Source organism: Phalacrocorax carbo, chromosome 1, assembly GCF_963921805.1.
Source record: "Phalacrocorax carbo chromosome 1, bPhaCar2.1, whole genome shotgun sequence".
Lineage (NCBI taxonomy): Eukaryota > Metazoa > Chordata > Aves > Suliformes > Phalacrocoracidae > Phalacrocorax > Phalacrocorax carbo.
In genome coordinates this window covers 187,151,963-187,168,586 of record NC_087513.1, presented here as the reverse complement: position 1 = coordinate 187,168,586, position 16,624 = coordinate 187,151,963, and the positions used below count along the sequence as shown (strand labels likewise).

At 44.6% G+C, this 16,624-nt stretch overlaps 1 protein-coding gene across 4 annotated transcripts in view; it reads right to left on the bottom strand.

The window, feature by feature from the left end:
• Positions 1 to 289: 289 nt before the first annotated feature.
• CYSLTR2 (cysteinyl leukotriene receptor 2) overlaps positions 290 to 16,624 on the bottom strand; it is a 50,979-nt gene continuing 34,644 nt past the window's right edge. Inside the window, exons 2-3 of one of the 4 annotated variants that reach the window (XM_064440884.1) lie at positions 12,185 to 12,294; positions 290 to 3,530 (exon numbers count right to left, since the gene is read on the bottom strand). In XM_064440884.1, the coding sequence (XP_064296954.1) occupies positions 2,575 to 3,489 (915 nt within the window). In that variant the 5' untranslated portion in view covers positions 3,490 to 3,530; positions 12,185 to 12,294 and the 3' untranslated portion in view covers positions 290 to 2,574. Of the gene's footprint in view, positions 3,531 to 12,184; positions 16,593 to 16,624 lie in introns of those variants that run through there. The other 3 variants (XM_064440885.1, XM_064440883.1, XM_064440886.1) reach the window with 3 other exon arrangements.

Here is a 16,624-nt window from a genome sequence, read left to right as displayed (position 1 = left end):
AGCTGCATGTGAGGAACCCTAACAAGGATGGTCTTGAATTCTTTTGCAAGTAATTAATAATTAAAAAAAAAACCAACCAACTTTATCTGCATCCCAGATTTTGACTGATGTTCCCCACTATTTTGCTGGTGAAGTGAGGAAGGCAGCAGGATGTTCTCACACCTCCAAAGACATTTCTCTTGTGAAATAATGGCCCACTTACAAATACTCAATATCTGTTTCTTGGTCTTTCTCCCCCTGCACTCTGAGGAGATTTCTTGTTAGCGGTGCAATCAATAAAAAACATATCTTCAGCAACTAGTAAATCTAGTTTATTAAAACACAGGTTTGACAGTTAATTCAATTGCTAACAAAGTTGTAACATGGTCAATAAAAAAAAAAGTGACTCCATAAGTGAGATACATATATCATCTACATGCAAAATTATCTGATAATAGGGTGTGTTTAGATGGATACAGGCAAAAACACATTAGTGAGGGTAGACTGTGGCTAATTTTTTCCATTCCCTTGTAGTATTTAAGGTGTAGGTTATCTTGTCAGAGGCTCCAAGATTGTTACTTGTCCCTGCCCAGGTCTACTTCTGACAGGGAAAAACCATTGAAAAAGAGTTTGCCCCCTTCCTTCTAATTATTTGTCTGCTATCCCTCTGCGCAGGCTACCATCTTAATCCCATTCCCATTGCAAACCAGTAGTAATATCCCTTTTCCTTCAATAGCATGGGACCAAGCTCTGCAGAAGTTCACATGGCATCATTAGGTCAGCTCTCAAGTATGCCACTGAGTTATGGAAATAAGGGTTTGGAGCTTAAACTTTAATGAAGACTTACAGTAAAACTGTGCTTACATCAAAGGCAGCATTATGGGACTGAAATAAGTTGACTCTGTAATTGAATATAACCCTTAGATAGCCAAGAAAAATCTGACTTTCCCAGTGGTTTGCTAAGTACTTTTCCACTTGACCAGCAATTATTGTTTTCTGCATATTTGAGACAGAGCTGAAAATAGCTAGTTGCCGTTATTTTTGTCTGAGACCAATAATGTTTAGTTTATAGAGTGTTTTATCCAAAAAAGTTCAAAGCATTGAGAAAGTATCTGCCCTTACAGAAACCTTTGGTGGATTTCACAAGCAGAAAAGGCTTTCAGCATTTTTTTTAGTATTCATACGGGACAGCCTGCTTTCCAGGAAAAGATTACAAAACTTCTTGTCCTTTTTTATTTTAAAAAAAGGTAATTAAAACCAAAACCTAAACGTGGTCAAACTGACTTTGGAGCCTGTTTTCACTTAATTGCAAGCAATACGATTTTTAGTAAGTGTATTTTAGAAAAATATCCAGAGACCTAAAAATGCAGGCAGCTATTTGGTGACATTTTCCAAAGTACACTTAGGTGTAGCTCCCCATCGCTTTCTAAAACAGCCCTCCTCCTCCTCTGCCATCCATCTTTCCTCCTGTTCCTGGCTTAGTGCTTCCCATTGCATTGGTGCATGCTTGATGTCAAGGAGTTCAATGCAATTGGAAGTTAATCTTATGAAAAAAAGGGACCAGTTTCCTCCTCAGAGCAGGCAGGAGGTGAGGGATTAGGGATGTCTTTGGCAGCAGCTCATTGCCAGACTGGCTTACCTGTGTGGAGGAAACCACTCCCTAGCTACCTCTTGGGACCAAAATAATTCTAAAAGTTTGTCTCTGGATCCTGCATGGGGACTGAGCTGCCTAACCTCAGCTTTCAGAAAAGCACTGGCAACATTGAGCGTAAAAACAAGTGTAGCAATGGCTTGGAAGGAATTGGCACATACATGAAGAGCAGCAGGGTGCAGCCCAGTGCCATGTGCCCGCATCCTGTCCTCACTGCCAGCAGTCATCTTACTCATAGTGGTCCATGCTGATGCTGTTTGCTTGAAATCATTATCTCGCTTGACAATCAGTGAAGCAAAATACCTCTGTGGCCTTCTCAGAGTGGAAAGTTCAGAAATGTTACTGCGTTCTGAACAGCCTGAGACAGTGCTTGGTCCTGTTTGGCTCTCTGCTTTGCAAGTCAGCCTCAGCAGAAAGCATCAGTGATGTTTTAAATTTCTGTTATGTGCAAATCTTTGGCCGGTGTTTGCAAAGGGAACTGACAGGGTGCTATGAAGCTGTTGGGTATCACCATGCACCTCTGCACACACAGGGAAATGGAGCACAGAGAAGTTCAGACGCAGATACTGAGGCGGTCAGGTGAGCAGTTTCCCTTCAAGTCACTGGTTGAGTATTGTGAAATGAAATAAATGGACTCTAGTAGCAAGGTAAATCCCTTTCAATCCCTTGTCCTGGGGAGGGTGAACAGTGGAGGTATATCTACACTGCTAAATAGAAGAGGACCAGGGATCACACCCAGGCACCTGATCTCTGATGATCCTGCCTTGGTTTTGGCCATCCCCAACGAGTTGTCTTCAAGACACTTTTGCTCTAGAGGTGTCTGGCACTGAGCTGCATGACTGCAGGCTGGCTAGTACCACGCAGGCTCTGCCATTGAATAGTATGGACCCAGTCTAGATGTCCCATCGGGACCATATATACAGAATTTTCCAATTCTGCATCAGCTACCTGCGGTACAAACTTCTGATTCTCGCTTTGAAATTTTCAGCAGCAAAGTAATAGAGGATGGGATCAAGGCAGCTGTTCATGGCAGCAAGGCAGAGAGTGACCACCAGTGCTTTGTGCACAGACAGATTACCCTGGCTGCAGCTGCCGTACATCAGGTGGACAGTTCGCAGTATGTGATATGGCAGGAAACAGAGGAGGAAGAGGATGAGAGTGATGATGATGGTTGACAGTGCCTTCTTGTGACAGACTGCCTTCTTGCCCTGCGGAGTCCTGGACTTGAGCAATGCTTTGATTGCAAAGACATAGCAGACAATAATTGTGCAAAATGGCAGAATGAAGCCCACAATGATGACAAAGATGTTCATCATGAGGAGCCTGTGAGTGTTGGAGGGGTGGAGATCCAAGCACTTGGCTGGGCTGATGTACCCAGCGATTCCCTTGGTTAACAGAGGGCTGGAGGCTGCCAGCACGAAGACCCATATGACTGCACATGTTATCTTGGCGTACTTCATGTTGGTTATTTTCCAGTGTTTGAATGGGTAGACGATGGCTATGAAACGAACCACGCTGAGCATGGTGAGAAAATAAATGCTGCAGTACATGTTCACATACAAGGTGTAAGTCATGATCCTGCAGGCGACATCACCAAATATCCAATGTGATCCCAACAGGAAATATGTGGCCCGAAAGGGCAAAGTGCTTACAAACATGAGATCTGAAACAGCCAAGTTCTGCATGTAAATGTTAACTGAGGTCTTCCTCTGTGAAGGCTGGAAGAAAACATAAATGGATAGGCCATTTCCAACAGCACCAAGGAAGAAGATAAGGAGATACATGGTGGGATAAATGACTTGCTTGAAGCTGTCAATCGTACAGTTGAAGGAGCTGTTGGTGAGGTTGTCTAGCGCCATTTCAGAAATATTAATGATCTAGAGCCAGGCTGTCTGCCTTTCTGCAAAGTAAAAAGAAGTGGTGTGAGTGGGCAGGTTGTTCAGCTATGCAGGACTATTTCCCTGAGGGGAGAAACTGCAAGATGCTGAGAGCAGAGGAAAGTAAAAGTTCATTAATGAGTAATCACTTGTGATGTCCCCGTAAATACACATTTCAAGGCATAAAGCTCCAAGTCATCTTTAAACAGTTTCAGTATTACAGCAGCTCATCGTTGTCTCAACCTATGAAAATACTGCCTTTTAAAGATGAGTGCTATATGTGTGTTTTAATGACAATTCTCTGATCTATGTGCAAAACAGGCCAACTTGCTGTCATCCATTTTGTAGCAGGTAGGTTCTAAGTCCCCGGTCACCTGCCATCAGAACATCAACACCTGATCAGAAAAGAAATGAGTGTCCATTGGTAAATCAGTGTTTCAGATAAGGATGAAAAGCCAAAAGAACTGAATTTGCCAATTGGAACTAGTGAAATTTTTCTGGTACATTGTCTGCTGTTGGCAGCATGTTCCCAAGCAATACCAGAGGTATATGGATATACCTCAGAACCTATAAATTAAGGACTTTTTGATCTTAAACACTGCATAAATACTATACTAGATATGCATTGCTCCTTTTGTAACTCCCTTCTCCTTACACTGTACTTCTTTCCTTTAAGTTTCTGATAGTTTTCCATGTCCCTTTTTCTGGAGCCTTTTCCTCATTTACTACTTTCTCAACCTTTTTTGCACTCAACTGCTCTCCATCAGACAGTCAACTACACACAGTGCAGCTTCCACAACAGCCCACATTTGCAGCCCTAATGAAAATGGGCTGTGAGAAAATGGGCTGTGTTCAGAGAGAGTGACATTTTCCCTCCTGTGAGGCTAAAATTCAATCAAATCAAAACCGCTCATCACTAAAACACTCTAAATAATAAATTTTTTCTCATTAGAGTCTATTTCCTTACTGAATTCCCAAATTCTTCTCTCGGCTGACCTGCAGCTAGTAGTATATTGAAAGGAAGGTTTCAGTATTGTTGCTTGTTTAAGAGTGGCAAGCAATTCCCTCTCTGCATCTGCCAACATATTCTAGAGATGGAGCATGGAAAATTTTAACCTAAAAACCAGAACTACATGGCATTTCTAAATGCACAAAAAAGAAGCTTTTAATTTGCCCCAGAGAGAGTGATAATGGGTCGATGACACATGACTACATCTTATCTCTTATGCTGGACCTCACTGACTTCATGATTTGAAATTAATTTGTTTGCACAGCTGGAGTCCCTCTAGGGGGAAATGTACGCTTTAGATCTGGGTGCTCTGCAAACCCAGCCACCCCATGCATTATTCCCAGTGCACTGTAAACCAGAGCTAATTTGCAAACTCAAGCCATGATGTGGGAACCTGACATATGTTCAGAGCAGCTCATGGTATCTTCAGGGCAGTGTCTCAGAGTCTGGATCCCTTAATATAGCAACCAGATGTGCCTCAGCAGTTGCCTTTTAATCTGGCCTCACTGCTACGGGGAGCATGGGAAGCGTGATCCCTGTGTTGGGTTCCCAAGGAGAGGGACTTACCCGCCCTGTTGTGAGATGGGAGCTCAGGGAAGGGGGACATTTGCTCATACTGAAATCATACTCATCCCTGCAATGCCTGAAATTATCCCTCCAGAAAATAAAGATAATAATATCTATTAAGCTTAGGAGTGCTGAAGACTAGAAGTGGGCAAACTGGATAGCGGGGCTCAGCAAAACCCCAGACTCAGCAAACACATGCTCCTAAAGGAAATCTCCTTATTTGAGATCCCCTTTCCTTCATGGAGGGGAGAGACAAGGTACACTTCCTAAGAACAAATCTCTTGCAATCAGAGTACTTTTGAATGGTCTTGGTTTTCTGTACAAAGCGACTGTCTGACATACACATTTTCTGTGTGGGATCAAGGACCAGCTTTTCTCCTGATTGAAACTGATCTCCCCATTTTGCAGGAAAACATCACAGCCCATCAATTCCCACAGGGGAAGAGCCCTTTTGACTACGTTTTCCTAAGGCCCAAGCATCCTTGCCTTTAGAAATCCCAAAACATGCAAAAATACCAGTGAAGAGATCTGTCACAGGTTGACGCATTCCTGCTGTGTGTGAAGCTTGTGTTAGGGGAGTCAAATGAGGACAAAGGACTTGGAGCGTGGGCATATTCAAAGCCCTGCTGAGCATTACGAGTGATGGCTTGTGGCCCAATGCTATCTGCTGAAGGATGGGATTAGGGCAACAAAAATTCAGTTGATGAAAAGCCCTTGGGTCCCTGCACCCTAGTGAGAACACTACAAGCACAGAATCTGAGGCACTTTGCTCAGGCTCTTCACATGAGGTCATCTAGCTAGCAGCTGCCATTAAAGCTCCTTCCAGCTAAAGACCTTTAGGGAGTTAGGTGCACATATATAATCAAGAAAACTCAGCATCCTTGGACCTGGCAAGAAAGCCGGTATCATAGAATCATAGAATGGTTTGGGTTGGAAGGCACCTTTAGAGGTCATCTAGTCCAACCCCCCTGCAGTGAGCAGGGCCATCTTCAACTAGATCAGATTGCTCAGAGCCCCATCCAACCTGGCCTTGAATGTTTCCAGGGATGGGGCCTCCACTACCTTTCAGGACAACCTGTTCCAGCACTTCACCACCCTCATTGTAAAAGATTTCTTCCATAAATCTAGTTTAAATTTACACTCCTTTAGTTTATAAACATTACCCCTTGTCCTGTCACAACAAGCCTTGCTAAAAAGATTGCCCCCATCCTTCTTATAGTCCCCCTTTAAGTACTGAAAAGCTGCAATAAGGTCTCCCCGCAGCCTTCTCTCTCCAGGCTGAACAACCCCAGCTCTCTCAGCCTGTCCTCATAGGAGAGGTGCTCCAGCCCTCTTCTTTCAAGCTGTTATGGGATGTCTAAGAGAACAAGGCTGGAGACCAGCCAAGTGAAAGCTTTTAATCATGATGGTGCCTGCCCTTAGTCAAGGGCCAGGAACAACCTGTGCATTTATCATATGTAGATGATCCTATTAGTTGTGTCAATGTCAAAAGGAAGGTGCAGTGAAAGATATATTTCACACAGGACTACCTCAAGCAACCACAGAGGAGAAGGGGAGAATTTTACATCTCCTTGAAGCCAAGAGCTTTTCAGTAGCCAGCTCAGGCCAGGAGATGGTTCCTAGGTAAACAGAAAGAATACACATCTAAGGACAGGCAATAAACTTTGTTTTCAGCAAGAGCATCCAGACTGTCTCCTGGGTCAGGAAGAAATAAGGTGGATTTCAGGTGGGAGATTGGACCTACAGGGACCCCTAAAAGACTTCACAAGGGAGATTGGCAGTAAGATCTAATACCCCTCTGAGAAAAAACAGGGAGAGAAAGGGACAAGCTGAAACCAGAGTCTCTCATAAGTGATACTGCATGACCTCTCTGATGGAAACTCCCTACAAGAGATTTTTTCTATATGTGTTTCCCTGAAGGAAACTATCAAGTAGAAGCAGCTGACACATGTTCTGAGGCTCTGACAACTGCCGTGGCAGGAGAGAGAGACCACATCAGCTGGGCAAGGAAAAAGGAGGTTTTCCTGAAATAACTGCTGTGTAAGTAGATTAGTTTTAGAGTTTGAGTGGGTTTTTTTTCTTTTCTTTACCTCTGAAGATTTTTAGAAACATTTACATCTTGATTAGTATGGACTTCATAAAGAAACATTTACCTTTTATTATAAATTACTTATAAATTACATCTATTTATTATGAATAAACATTTTGCCTTTTACCTTAGCCTGGCTTGAGTGTTGAATGTTGAGACATTACTTGCCTAACATGAATCTAACATCCTTAACAACGGATGGGTGTGCAAGCCAGGTGGGGAACTGAGAGAGCAAAAGTAAGCGGAGATTTGTTTAATTGGAGGAGATACGAAACTAATAGAAGTGACCCAAAACTATAAGATTTTAAGCTCAAGATGCAGTTAGCAGTCTAGCAGCAGAGTGGGGGCTACCCCATAAACTGCCCAGCATGTAACATGTACAGCTGCCTTCTTGGGGCAGGTTTTGTGCGTGTATGTGCAGGGCAAGGGACTAGGGATGCAGAGGGATGAGACTGGCTGTCTTGAGGCAAGAGTGGCTCAGCAGGAGCAGGTCTGCCCGGAGAGCAGACCTCTTGAGATGTCTGTGCCAATCTCTTAGGGGTGCAGGAGAGGAGCCAGTGGTGGCTGTGGTCATTGTGGGCACCAGGGATGAAGGTGGGGCTCAGCTACAAGGCAAGAGAGAAGCTCAGGTCAGAACCAGTGTTTTAGTGCAAGGATGAGACAGTAGGGATGAGGAATTCAAGTATGAAAGGAACTGAGGGATCTTTTGGGGTAAAGGCAAGTGATACACAAATGAAAGACTGCACCATATGCAGAGTGCAGCCAGGCTGCTAGCACTGCAGAATGAAAGGTTTGCAGAGAAGTATTTAATTAGAAGCAACAGGAGAGCTGACAGGCATGGGAGAGCAAGTGGGCTGGGCTGATGAGATCTGCAAGGGCAGTTAGCTGACATCCAGTGCATCTCTGACAGGGCCAGCAGGGAAATAAAGCCTGACTGCAATAACTAGTGAAGGCAAATGCAACTGCCCACAAATCCAGTTGCCTAGCACGTGCTATCTTGAGTGACTGAGCAAAACCAAATCTTACATGTAATTCTGCACTGACGCTCAAAGCCGAGAACGAGACAGGGGAACTGGAAGGCTTGGCATGAGACAGCAACCCTGGTGCAAGGGGAACTTCAGAGACCTGCATGAGAGAGGATAATCCATGGGAACTTGTGTTGCCATGCTACCAGCTTTATGGTAATGATAGTGTAGGATGCACAGGTGGAGGACTGGCACTGTGCATGAAGGACTCTATAACTTGCAACAGCATAAAAATATTATGGCTAAAGAGCAGCACTACGGAGTCCTTGTAGGCAGACATTCCATACTCTAATAATAAAAATATAGTACTAGGAATGCAGTACCAAACTCCTCATTGTGATGGTAATAGTCATCAGAAAATGCTAAGTGAGAGTAGGAAGCTGAAAATGGGTAGCAATAGCAGGAGATTTTGGGTGCCTTTATAAAGATGCAATGCTGCAGCAGAATGAGATAAAACGCCTATATGCCACAAATGCCTGATCCCTAGAATAATTAGTCCTGCAAATATATTCACAACACAAGATGCTATTCTACATTTAATCTTTAGCACTGCACAGACCCCGGGTCAAGCAGTTTTTGGTGGAGGGAGCCCTGTACTGGCAATTACAGTAGAGCTAGGTTCGGCAGTGTTGTGGGACAGAGAAGCTGTCCCAGAAGGAAGAAGCCTACATGATTTTGGGGACTGTTTAGGAAAACAAACAGACAATTCAACAAAACCTGTGTTAGAAGCCTGCATTCCAAAATAAATAGATTTTTTCTATAAAAATTGAGCCCTATGTCTATTAGTAGAACTATTACAGGGACTATTACAGGGAAAAGATCACCATTTAGAAAACAGGCTTGTCCAAATGGGGAGAGCAGGAAAGCCTGTATAACGGCAGGTCAAACATGGAGAGGAAACTAAGAGCATTAAAAATAAAAAAAGTGAAGAGCACTCAGTAAAGGATGCTTGAGCTGACAGTAAGTCTTGCAAACCTACTGAAAGATGAGAGACTGCTAGGGAATTGGCAGGGCTGCCCAATGGCAAAAGATGTCTTAGGGACAACAAGACCATAGCAGAGAAACTTAGTGAATTCACTCTTCCTCACCAAAGACATTGGGGTATTTTCACGCCTGATGCAGCAAACAGGCTAGAGGAGCCAGCTCCACTCGAGAGATGTGTGCAGGAGGTATTAAATCAACCAGATAAGTGAGAGGTCAATAAATAATCAGGACCAGATGGCATTCATGAGTATCCCGAAGGACTGCAGCTCTGAGGCTGCTGGCCAAGGCATGTAATCCAACACTACAACCAGGTGCTGTGCCAGGGGACTGGCATGTCACCAGTGCAGCTCTCAGCTACAAGAAGGGCTTAAGAGGGTGGCTTGAGGCCCACGAGTTGGTTGTCTCAGCGCTGGGACCTACCAACCACTGAGACCAATTTCCACCTCTGATATGTTGTGGGGGTCTGTAATGAAGAATGAAGGTGCTAAGCTCATTGAAATGCCAGTCTGCTGAGAAAGAGTCAGCATGTCTTCCAAAAAGGGAGATTCTGCCCCACTTACCCACTGAAGGGCCATGAGGCTGATAGATAAAGGGGGCCCAGAGGTCATTTTATAAGTAGTTACGTATATGCATGTATTTATACAGTTGCATTTTTCAAAGCCTTTGACAAAGCTCTGCGCTGAGGGTTTCTTAAGGAACTACGTTGCCAGAGAGCTGGAAGGCATGTTTTCCTATGGACTGAGAGCTGGCTGAAGGGTAAGAAGCCAAGTGTGGGGCTTAATGAACCAGCAATGGGGTCCTTTAGGGTTTGCAACTTGGACCAGATTTATTCAGTATCTTTATCAGTAACCTGGGGAAGACAGTTATCCAGGTTGGCAGATGCCATGCTGAAAGAGTGGCAAATGAGCATTGGTGTATTTCAATGTAAGGTAAGGCATGCTGGGAAAAATAACCTAAACCATTCCTTTACGATATTAACTTGAAACTGGCTGTTACATTCAGGAAAGGGCATTTGGCATGGGCATCATTGACCATTTACTGAAATAATTTCTGCACTTCTTGCAGCAGCAGAAGCAACCAAAAATGTCAGCAAAACGAGGGCCATCATCAGGAAGACTATGGGGAACAAAGTAGGGTATCACCTTGTATAAAACCTCCGTGCATACCCATAGGGAGCAGTTCTGGTCTCTACACCCAAGAAAGAGATTATGAAGTTAGAGAAGGTGCAGAGAGGGGTAAATCAAATGGTCAAGGACACAGACCAATAACTAAAAAGCCTGACACTCTTCAGTACAGACAAGAGGAGGCTGAAGAAGGATGTGGTCAATGTTTACGGTCACAAAGGTATTGGGTGGTGTGAATGTGCACACTTATTCATAGGCTTCTGCAGTACTGGGACTTGGGTGCTCAGCAGAGTTGTTGAGAGTCTGCTTTCAAACAGGTAAAAGAGTGTTCTCCTCTGTGCAGCGAGGAGCGGGCAGCACCAGGAGCCTGCTGCCTCACAGGCAATGAGGGCAGGCTGCTCAGCAGGGTCAAAACAGGAACGGACAAATGCAAGAACAATAAATCGGAAATAAAAGACCAGGCAGGGATATATTCTCCAGCAGCCCTGTATAGCAGTTAATACGCTGGGGAAATGCAAGGGGAAAGCACGCTGGAAGGTGATTAGGCTCCTGCATTGTCTCTCATCAGCCTCACTTATTGCCACCATCAGAGATTGACTATTGGGCTAGAAGGACATCAGTCTGAGCTGCCAGCACATTTCTTAAAGTCACAGTTTGCCCCTAGTTCCCAGCAGCGTAACAACCACAGTTGACTTCACTGTGTTACCCCTAATTCCTGCTGGTGAAGTGAGACTGATGCCTGTAGTGATATTAATACAGAGATTCTACCCTGTATGTCAAAAAGCTGTTACTGGGAAAGTGGCATCAGTCAGCAACCCTGGGCTACCCCAAGTTCTAGTGGAAGGCTAAACCAAGAGCAGTCAATCAAGTCAATCAGCATATCAGCAGACAGTGGAATCGTTTCCCATTCCATGCCTGGACAGAAGGACATGCTCCTTTTGGAGAGGTGTGGTGGAGGAGTGCTCCTGCTAAAGGTCTAAATATGCAATCTCTACTGTCACTAAAGGTGTAAACATGAAACTCTCCATTTCCAAACTGCTGATCTCAGACCTGTTGCTGTGAACCACTCCATTCATTATAACATGAGGAACTACCAAAGAACCTGTTTTTAATAAGGTGTTCTGCATATTGACATTTAAATAGTGAAATCAGGCTGTTTAAAATATATTTCTTTGCTATGCTGACTGATAAATTTATAGATCCTCTTATGCCAGGGAAAAGAGATACTCCGTGCATCTATCACAATAACCCTCTGTCTGAAGAGGACCCTAGACACCACAGGCTCATGTTCATTACCAAAATAGGAAGGCAATTATTATATCGTTGCTATATGGGAGAACACTTGCATTTGCCACTGTACTTCTGAGAAAACCAGAAGTTCTTATGGTTTTTTTAGAGTTCTCATTGCCTTTCTTCCTAGCATGCACTTTGTGTTTCAGGAGCAGCACTACCAAGAGTAAATGGAATAGAATGTAATACTTAGAATTAACATTAAATTAATCAAAACGTGGCATTTTATTAAACTTTCTACATGCACAATAATAATTTTTTAAAAAATCAAGAGTCTGATTTTAATGCCTTTTAATTTAGAAGTTTGCCATAAACCAAATATATATTTTTCATCTAGTTAAAAAACGAGACTCACTTAATGAGATTCACAACTTGACTGTTATCTTCCATCTGGCAAACATTCCTAGTTATATAAATCCACCCTTTTTTCTGCCACAATAAATTCTCAAGACTGGCTTTGTCATAGAGTTTAGTCAACAATCACAGCTTCTGGCAAATAAAAAGCTTACTGCAAGTAATAAGAAACAGGAGTAGATTGTATTTTAATTACTGCAACCATTTTAATCTACATCAGAAAAAGCAGACAAACCTTGTCTTGCCTCAGCTTGTGTGCCTTCTGGCGTCTTCAGTATTTCCGTCTTCTGCTTGCTGTTGTTCACAACTTTCAGTTTTATAAGGGGAAAGGAAAAGCGCAAAAACCTGAAACAACACCCAAGTGCTATTATGAAGAAGTCACAGAAAAGCAACAAGTAGTAGGAAAGGGAACTAAATCCTGATTGAAAGATCTTGCATCTTCTTAAAAGAGAAGTGTTCTTGGCTCAAGGAGTGGTGCTAGCAATCACATGACAATCTTTCACAATTTTCACCCAATAAAAGAAGCCTTGCAGCTATGTAGCATGTTGGGAAGCTTTCTGAATTTCTGTATTTGGGCTCACACTTCTATATATGTGCTTTCAGTAAACGGGGTTGCTCAAAATACTATAAGGAGATGCCCATATAACTTCACATGGATCATTAGAGATGTAGTTCTTTGAATTATGGAGAGGACACGTGCTGGGGTTATTTGCCAGTCTTTTCATGCAGAAATCACAGGAAGAACAAAATTGTAAGCAGGCTGCTAGGAATCGATGCGTAATCTTATTCAGCTCATAGTTCGAAGATGAGTTTACAGACCTGAGGAACTAATTTTCCTTAAATTTTGATAGCTCTGTTAGGCCATGAACAAGTAGCTGCAGTGAATGCCTTACTCCCCCTTAATGTTTTACCACTTCTTGGTAGAGCAACGCTGACTGCACAGATGGGTGCTCCTAGTCCACTGCAGTTGTAAAATAGGTATCTATACATACTGTAGGTATAACAGATCAGTTATTCCTCTTCTGTGCTGTCAGCACATGCAGGCAGACCAGATGCATTCAAGTGCTTTCTGGCTGCTGTGTTGTATTTCATATTGGCAGCAGGGTAGGAGACCTCACACAGCTGCTTACCACAGCTGAGTGGATGGGGGGAGTCTCCCAAATAACCTTCTTGCCACCCACATTTATAGTTGTCTATGCCCCAAAGCACTTTGAATAATCACATTTGTAATCTCTTCTCCATTGGCCACTTCTTCCTGATCCTCATTTATCACAAAGACTCTTCACTCTGGTTATACACATGGACTTGAGACAGGGTGAAATCACAGGTCTGGCTGAGGATATGAGGGTGCAGTGGCCTTGGCTGCAGTGACCATGAGATGGTGTAGTTCAGTATCCTGCATGGTAGAAGCAGGGAAACAAGTAGGGTTACAACCCTGGACTTCAGGAGAGCTAACTCTTCAAAGACCTGCTTGGAGGAATCCCATGGATAAGGGTTGTAGAATGTAGGGGGTCCAAGACAGCTGGTCAGTATTCAAGTACCTCTTCCTTCAAGCCCAAGATCAGTGGAAGAAGTCAAGCAAAGGAGTCAGGAGACCTGCATGGATGAGCAAAGAGCTTCTAGAAAAACTCAAAGGGAAGAAGGAGGTTTACAGTATGTGGAAAAAGGCACTGGCCGCATCGGAGGAATATAGGAACGTTGTCAGAGTATGCAGAGATGCAACAAGGAAGGCCAAGGCCCACTTGGAGCTAAATCTGGCAAGGCATGTCACAGATAAAATGAAGGGCTTCTTCAAATACATCAGTAGTAAAAGGAAGACTGGGGATACAGTGGGCCCACTGCTGAATGAGGTGTGTGCCCTGGTGATGCAGGATGCAGAGATAGCAGTTACTGAATGCCTTCTTTGCTTCAGCCTTCACTGCTAAGGCTGGCCTAGTGAGGCCACATTTGGAGTACTGTGTCCAATTCTGGGGTCCCCAGTTCAAGAAAGACTGGAAACTACTGGAGAGAGTTCACTGGAGAGCCACGAAGATGATCAGGGGACTGGAGCATCTTCCTTATGAGGAAAGGCTGAGAGACTGGGGTTTGTTTAGCCTGGAGAAGACTGAGGGGAGATCTCATAAATATCTGAAGCGGGGGTGTCAAGAGGGCCAGGCTCTTTTCTGTGGTGTCCAACAACAGGACTGAGGCAATGGGCACAGGTTGGAACACAGGAAGTTCCACCTCAATATGAGAAAAAAACTTCTTTCCTGTGAGGGTGCCAGAGCAGTGGAACAGGCTGCCCAGGGAGGTTGTGGAGTCTCCTTCTCTGGGAAACATTCAAAACCTGCCTGGACGCGTTTTTGTGCCCCCTGCTCTGGGTGTGCCTGCTCAATCAGGGGGGTTGGACAAGATGATCTCCAGAGGTCCCTTCCAGCCCCTACCATTCTGTAATTCTGTGAAACAGTAAATAGTCCCCTGGGTGTGCTCCCCATGTGGAGTTATGGTGGCAACATGCAGTGGCTGCAAAGACTCATGTCACCAGAGCTCACAAATCCGTACTGCCAGGGAGGAGGTACGTGCAGTTTGCAAGCACGGGTGGGTTTTTTTTAGCATGGGACTAAAAAAAGACATAGAAAAACAGCTTGGCTAGGAACCAGTCTAACCCCTTCAGTCTCTGGGATGAGCGCAAAAATCCATAAATTGTGGTTTTGAACATTTGCCTACGTTTCTGTTGACAGTGCAAAGTGAACTTAAAAAGCTCCTTGACAGAGATCCACATCAAATGCATTTTCAACGTGCAGCATGATGATAAATTAGGACTCTCCTGGGACTACTCCACTGGTGCCTAACTTATACATTGCCAGCTCTTGTGCCTAAGCCCATGGATATGTGCCCTCTTCCAGCTGTGGTTGTGCTGGCCACTTTGGTTACCATCCCAGCTGCTTCCCTATCTGCCAAGGTCTGCCTGCAGAGCGGCTTGCGTGCACATCCCTAACCCTGTTGGGTCACTGAGAAACAGACACCTGAAACAGGAGAGCTTTGCTCATGCAGCCCATGTGGTCTGAACCAGGGTAGAAATGACCCCCATGTGCAGCTTGGTGGGCAGATGAGCCCTTTGGGAGGAAGCTGTGTCGTGCAGCAGGGAGCAGCACGTGAGGCTTTAGCCAGTTGAGGCCATGGCCAGAGGACAGCTATGGCCTTGACATTCACTTGGAGATGCCCCAGTAACTCAGACTGCGTCTTATCTGCAACTGGCAGAGACTAATTCAGGCATTGCAGTAGCAGTCTGATGACATCTCTGTCACATGGCATCCTGTGATAATCACTCTGGGACTGATAGGCAGGCAGTTCTCAGAGACACACGGTCAGACACTGAAACATGCAGGGAAGTTAGACATTGATCACATTTTATTTTCCTGAATGTTCTCAAAACTGAGAACATCTCTTTTACCATATGATATGGTTATCTCTGTTGCCTGGATAATTTCCCACATTCACCTTCTTGAACACCCTGCTTTCTGGAGAGTACCATTTCCTGCCTTTTATAAAATAATTCTGTATTTTGCTTTTAGCCTGGTTTTGAATAAATGGGGTTGGCTGCCAACTCACCCTGCACCTGATGAGCTAGGCCCAGAGTGACTGCTTGGGATTTTTTAGAAATAGTCACTGGATGCCTCAGCTTCCATGGGGAGTTTATTACATTTATTACTAATAAAAACTTCAGTAATTCTGGAGAAGACGTCTTAGAATATCATGAAGAATCTAAGACTTTCATCACAAGATGCTGTGTGCATATGACACATTCAACAGCCTAGATAATTTCTGAATTTTAAGTCCCATAAAACGCATAGCCAGTCCCGGATGTAGCAGAGTGCAAACCACCCCTCTGGGCTGCAGCTACTCTCCATCCTGCTTCTGTTTCTGTTCCCTTTTAGCATTTCTGGCTATATGACAGTCCAATTTCAAGACAGAAAATCAGGAGGGGGGTGACTCATCCTTTTCCTTCCCCTTCCTCACAAACCCACCTCCTCCACAGCTCTGCACAAGGGTACTGCCCACGAAGGAAGGCTCTGCTCCCTCCAACCCACAGCAGTGAGCAAAGCCACCACTGCAGGCTCCAAATCCCCATTGTGTGAAGAAGCCAAACTTTGGATCTGAAATAAGCACTCCAGGCCAGGTAGAAGCAAAAATTTAGACTCTCCTTCCCCTGTTCAGCATTTCCTATAGTTCAAGTGTCCGCATGGGCTGAGCACTACCTGGTGGGAGTGCAAGTCAAGGAGCCTGTCTCCCACGCTTCCTGTATAGGGCATCTTGGACATCCTGAACACAGATCATGCTATCTACATGTTCCATAGGGCCAGGGCTCCCCCCACAGCAGTACTGTGTCACCCTGACGTCAGGTGAGCTGCTGTCTCAGGACAGTCCATTGTCTGGTGCATCCCTCCATGGTTGCAGTCTCACCGCGCAGGCTGTCGTCAGCTTCACACCGCTGCAGAGGGGGCCAAGAGCTGCCTGAAATCTGCCCAGGTCTCAATGCACATGCACAGCCCAACAGACCCATGCAAGCTCATCAGCTAGTGCTCGTGGGGCATGGAGGGAGGCATTTGCACATCAGCTCAGGCAGCTTGGCAGTCCCGCTGCCACAGGGGCCGTGCATGGGAGACATGTGAGACACCAAGTGACCTAGGCAACC